General features: G+C 39.0%; 1 protein-coding gene across 1 annotated transcript; it reads left to right on the forward strand.

The window, feature by feature from the left end:
* The first annotated feature begins 243 nt into the window (after positions 1-243).
* Positions 244-2387, forward strand: LOC141334017 (uncharacterized). The gene is made up of 3 exons (XM_073839163.1): positions 244-549; positions 762-2164; positions 2288-2387. Exons 1-3 carry the CDS (start codon positions 244-246, stop codon positions 2385-2387), a joined length of 1809 nt encoding a protein of 602 aa, XP_073695264.1.
* Positions 2388-6098: the final 3711 nt, after the last annotated feature.

The raw sequence follows: 6098 nt of genomic DNA on the forward strand, positions 1-6098 counted from the left end.
ATAAAAATGTTAATTTAAAACAAATATGCCATTAAAAGTAGCCGTGTAACAATCCGCTTCGCGTCGGGTCCTGATCACATTGTCGGGGCTTATTTCTGCGATAACTACCGGCTGCCTGTACATTATCCCTTACATAAGGTCTGGAGTGGTGAAGGTCCCATCAAATTTCTAATTTCTTCTCGTTATTTGATTTCAGTCACACCCACACCAACATCACTGACGGCAGCTGTGCTCTGTAACACCATGATTGCGCTAGGCCTGCTCACCTGTGTTATACTGAGAGCATTCAGTGCTCATGCAAAAGTGGTCACCAGCTTTAATGAGTGTAACGAGTTCTTCTACAAAGGCATTGAACCAAGAGGAATGGATCAGAATGCCAAGAGAATCTGTCAGATGTATACAGATGGACAATCCATCCATCCAGCGTATTATGCTACGCTGTACTCGGTTCATCACAGAATCCCTCTCTACAGTGCCTACATGTTGGACCCCGCATTCTCAAGCACTCCAGGAAAGTACTGTAAGGACAACTGGCACCTCGAGCCACAGGTAACCATGCATTTCTCTAACAAATGACTTTCACTATAAAAAGCAACGTTTTTCATTAAGAAGCAAAGCAGTTGTGTCCAGTAAATTGTTTTGTCTTCATTATGTCTTTGTCCACATGCAAAAAGAACAAAATCTATTTCCTTGTCAATTTTTTTTTTTTTACAAGTGGTAGAATATCAAACTAACCTTCTGAAGTGATATGTCTTTTGTAGATTTCCCAACCTAATTCCCCAACTGATCATATGGTCCGTGAGAATCAAAACAATCAAAACATTTTCAAAAATAATCAAGCCATCAGCCCCGACTACAGGTACACTGGATATGATCGTGGACACCTGAACCCCAACAGCTTCCAAAGTGACACAGGCCGTACCGCAACATGTACACTGACCAACGCTGCACCTATGGACGCGTGTTTCAACCGTATCCACTGGTCTAAATGGGAGAGCTCATTGAAGAGTTTATTAAAACTTAGCCTTGCCAGAGATGGTGCTGCTGCAACAGCCTATATTGTCACAGGGACGGTACCCAGTACAAATGAACGAATACCACAAAGGGGAACCTCTGAAGACCCCGAAAGGGTGACAGTGCCCTCTCACATATGGACGGCTGTCTGTTATAAACACAACACTGATGACACAGAGTCCTTCTCCTTCAGCTACATGGGGAGAAACCAGCCGGAAGAGCCTGGCATAGACCTGATGACAGTCTCAAACCTTAATGATCGGCTTGGTGAACTCTATAGTCTGCTGTCAAGTACTCCTCCAATAATTACGATTTTTGCAGATGTTTGTGGAGAAGACAATAATAAATTAAAAACGATTCAGCAACATTTTCAGAAATTAATTAATCTGCCACTGAATCAAGGAGTCCAAATGAGCCCCGATGTGCAGAACACGCTTGGTGCGGTGAAAAGGGTTTCCAGGAGTGACAGCATGTCATCTAAAAGCAACGTCAAGGTGAGGAAGATGACCGCAAATTTAGCCTTTGACAGAATGGATGACTATTATACTGTGGAAGATGACTTGAAGCCCTTTTCTGATAGTGCTTGTCTTTTAACTCATGTCAAACCACAAGTTTTCAATGATGAGCTCAGAAAGAGTGAGGTCTCTGAGGACTCGGATGCTGTCGAATGCCTGTTGGTCTCAGATAAGCCGAAGACCGCAGCTGACGGCTCACCCTGTTCAAGCATCTCAGAATGTAGTTACAGTTGTCAATGCACCACAGGAGGTAAAATCAAGCCATGCTGCTCCTCTCCCTGCCTGTACCATGACAATCTCAAGGGCTACAGGTGTTACTCAGGCCAGACGCAGGTACCGTGCTCCCCACCGTACTCTCTCGTCACATATAAAGGAGACAGGTGCAAGGATGATCACCCGTGTGCAACATATGGCCACGACTACTTCTGGTGTAACACCATCTCTGGCGGCTGGGACTACTGCAGCCCTCCACTGAGGCACAGTAAGGCCAGAAATGGGAAGTACTGCTCCAGTAACCAAGCCTGTGCCAAATATGATAAAAAATATAAGTGGTGCTACACAGATGACAAAAGCAACTGGGATTATTGTAGTTCCTCTGATGACTGCCACTCAGCTAAAAATGGTAAAACCTGCAGGTCTGATCATGCCTGTGCCTTCCATGGCTCTGATTACCTATGGTGCAAAACTACTGATGGCAGCTGGGATTACTGTTGTACCTCGGATGACTGCTACGCAGCTGTAAGTGACCAAACCTGCAGGTCTGATCACCCCTGTGGCCATCACGGCAAAAATTACCTGTGGTGCTACACGGATGATCAAGACAACTGGGATTATTGTTGCAAAGATTGTGGTCATTAGTTGGTTTGCAATGACTAGGGCTTTGCAAAGTTGATAGTACTTGGAGCGTTTATCTTTTTTTCCATTCAATTCATTTATTTTTTATGCTTTTATATGTTATGTTACTCATTATTTTTCTTGCATTATTGTTTTGTCTGGATGAATAAAAGATACAAGGGAATGGTTATGGAAACTCAAGGTTTATAAGATGTTGTTGTGAATCAGTTTGGTGTAATAACACTTGCTGAATTTGTGCTGGTGAGACGAAGTCTGAGCATTGAAACGTGCAACTAAGACTATTCAATAAACTGCTCCTTTTACCATCATCACTTTGTCTCCTGCTTCGGCTTTTGATTGGCTTTTTGATTTCAGTCAACTTATTGGTTGATCGAAGATTTTTAATAGAGTTTGGGGTATTTCAGGTACCAGACTAAACCTCCCGCTAACAGGTTTTGGGTATTAGACAACTTTGCTGGCTAGTTGCTCTGTTACAGGGTCTTAAAGGGGAGCTATTATGCAAAAATGCACCTTTTATTTGTGTGTGGACCAATCAATGCCACATCCAGAGTGTGACGTTTAAACACCCCAGATAGCATCTGCAAGCTGTCTGTTAAAGATCTCTTGATCTGATTTTCTGAAGAACAGTGCTAAGTTTAACTGTTCAGACCAAACAAAGGACTCATGAACAACTATCACAAAACAAACAAACAAAAAACAGTCATAAATCATCCAGGTAACCACACACAGTATTTAGTATTTAATTTTTGAAGGGGGTTATTTTAATAATTTAAGATGTTTTTTTCTTGTGGACTATATAAATATCTAACGCAGGACAGTACTAAATAAAAAATATCATGCATGTTGTAATTTTGTAAAAATTATTCACATTTTAAAATTCTGCAAGGCTTTGGCATGCCACTATATTTCCAAACTTAAAAGTTAGTTCATGCCAAAAAAACTAATTCTGAGTCCATTTATGCACTCTGAAGTTGTTCTCGAGCATCAAGCATGTGCAACACTATAGCATTTATCAGTTTAAGAGCTAAGTTCTACTCTTGGGAGGATAGGAATGAATTTTAAGCCAAAATAATATGAAACCTGTCAGCAGCCAGCACATTTATTGCATGCACCCTGAGTAACTGAACACCGTAAGAAAAAAAATGATAGAAAGAATATCCTGTATCACTCAACACTAAGGCAGTCAAAAAGAAAAAGAAAGGAATTTTGAATATTCATTGAATTAAAAAAAAAAAAGCACATTACAATTTTGTTGTGTGTCAAGAGGCATACGACACATGATGATGTGAGAGAATGAGGATAGAAAAAGATGCTACAGTAGTGTTGGACCTATTGTTGACAATAATTTAATAAAAATTAAAGTTGTAAGTTACTAATTATAATGCTCACATGCTTACATTTCCTTAGTTATTCAGAAAGCAGCTACAGAAAACGAGCAATAAACATTATCAATATCATCACTGATTAGACTAGCCTAGTGCAAATTTAAGTGAAGCTATCCACACTGTATGAAAAATCTGAAAGGTGAAAAAGCATGATAGGGACCCCTTTAAGGCCTTTTGTTTAACTACTACCCGGCTAGTGTATGTGTAGTAAATAACAGCTTAGCTGCAATTGAAAAAATTCCCCGACAAAATCAGGTCCGAATAGGAAGACAGCAGGGGTCCCTCTTTACACACTCATCAGGTCTGGCTCGCTGTCGTTCATAAGCACCCACACTGTAAAAAATGATTCTGAGTTTTAGTCAGGTGGACAAGTGAAACCATGTCCTGTCAACTTGCAGTGTCTCAGTACACAACAGGATGAGTTGTACCAACCTCAACTTGAAGAGAAATTTAAAACTTTAAATAACATGTTGATATAACAACAAAACATATGTTCTCTCAATTTTCTGCGTACTGCGCATGTGCAAGGAACTCTACGTCATGATGACATACTATTTTACCCAAGTTGAGAAAGACGGGCTATCCGCCATTTTCTGCACGACAAGTTGCTGATCATGCCAGAACAATGCTAAGCCTGCATTTGAACGAAAACAGATGGACGTTATGGACTGCAAATAATGAAATGAGTAAGTATCCCCTGATTAGTTTTTTCTTTAATGTTAATTAAGGCTTGTTTTGCTCACTGTCCGCGTTTTGATTTCAGGCTATCACATTTCGCTAACTAGTAATGTTGCAACTCGATTAACAATCAGAAGAAACGCACATTGCCAGGCGAATTCGTAGTTATTTTGTAGTATATGTTACGCCATTAACTCGCTGACATGCTTTGAGACACGCTGTGCTGAGAGAACCGACGAACACGAGCTAACAGCTGATACCAAAGAGTATAGAAGTAACTGATACTGAGCATTTGTGTGTGTGCTAAAAGCTAACGAACTGTTACAGCCGCGGTTCTCGGATCTCCAGTAAAGGCACTGCGAATATGGCGAAATGTAAGTTAATAACAAATAAAACGTGCGCCCACTGGAAGATGAAAGATCTATCAGTTATATCAAACAGCACTTTTAACATGAGGAACATGCAATAACTGTTCTGTGAAAACGTAAATGAAATTTGCTATTTATTTTTGTATGCACGTTGTTTGTTAAGCTTTATTAGATGAATCATCCTTTCTGTACAAAGCTAAAGACTAAGCATTTGCTTGTACATAACAGCCTTGGTTACTTTTTCAAGATTATTTAACTGATGTTATGATCGCAAATTACTTCGCAAATTACTTTATTTGAATGTGTTTGAGCATATTTTCATCTGCTGGGACGAATAGATATTATTACTTGTGATGTGAACCGTTTTTTAACCGATTCTTTCAAATGAAATTTGTAAATGCATTTGTTTTTATAGATCACCAGGCTTGTATCAAAGGACCGGATCAAGTCTGTTTTGTTTCAAGGCCTAGATGATCATCTCTCAAAGCATCATGAGGACATTCTAGATATGAGTTCAACACTGGAGAGCCGTGATAATGATGTAAGTACATTTATTTTAAATCAATCTTTCTCTGCCCAAAATAACTAATCTGATCATTTACTCACCTTCATGTTTGTCCAAACCACTATGACCCTTTTTCTTCTAGATCATTAAAATAGTGATAGTGACACATTTTCATACAATGAAACAGAAAGAATGCCATTCTAAAGCGGAAGCAGATGATCAGATTTTGATTAAGATTACCAAAAAAAAAAAAAATTCAGAGGATTAACTTGCATGGATTAATTGTTCACTTTAATAAATATTGTAAATTGATTTAATGCAGACTTTGACAGTTTAACACTGATCATTTTCATTGTATCGAATGGAATACATTTTTATTTTTTTATTTTTTTGGAGTGGCATGTTAGTGAGTAAATGACAATTATCATCTTTTTGGTAACCAGTCCCTTAAAGTGTTACCCTAATGAATCTAAGGCAGGGGTGCCCAATTCTGCTCCTGGGGAGCCAAGATCCAGCAAAGTTTAGCTTTAACCCCAATTAAACACACCTAAACCAACTAATCAAGATGTTCAGGATCACTTTAAAGTTCCAGACAGATCTGTTTAACCAGGTTGGAGTTAAACTCTGCAATAAATTATTGGCCCTCCAGAAGCAGATAAGACAACCCTGATTTTAATGGCATGAGCATGTTACAGCCACTATTAAATCTTATTTTGGTGCTGAACAAAAAGGTAACAAATTAACAAAATTATACAAGTTTAAATGTGCAAATTTAAAA

The sequence above is a fragment of the Garra rufa genome, chromosome 4 (assembly GCF_049309525.1).
Source record: "Garra rufa chromosome 4, GarRuf1.0, whole genome shotgun sequence".
NCBI lineage: Eukaryota > Metazoa > Chordata > Actinopteri > Cypriniformes > Cyprinidae > Garra > Garra rufa.

Coding starts and splice junctions, on each gene's coding strand:
- LOC141334017 (XM_073839163.1), top strand. CDS start 244: ATGATTGCGCTAGGCCTGCTCACCTGTGTTATACTGAGAGCATTCAGT. Junction 550..761: donor ACTGGCACCTCGAGCCACAG/GTAACCATGCAT, acceptor TGTCTTTTGTAG/ATTTCCCAACCTAATTCCCC. Junction 2,165..2,287: donor AAAAATGGTAAAACCTGCAG/GTCTGATCATGC, acceptor CCAAACCTGCAG/GTCTGATCACCCCTGTGGCC.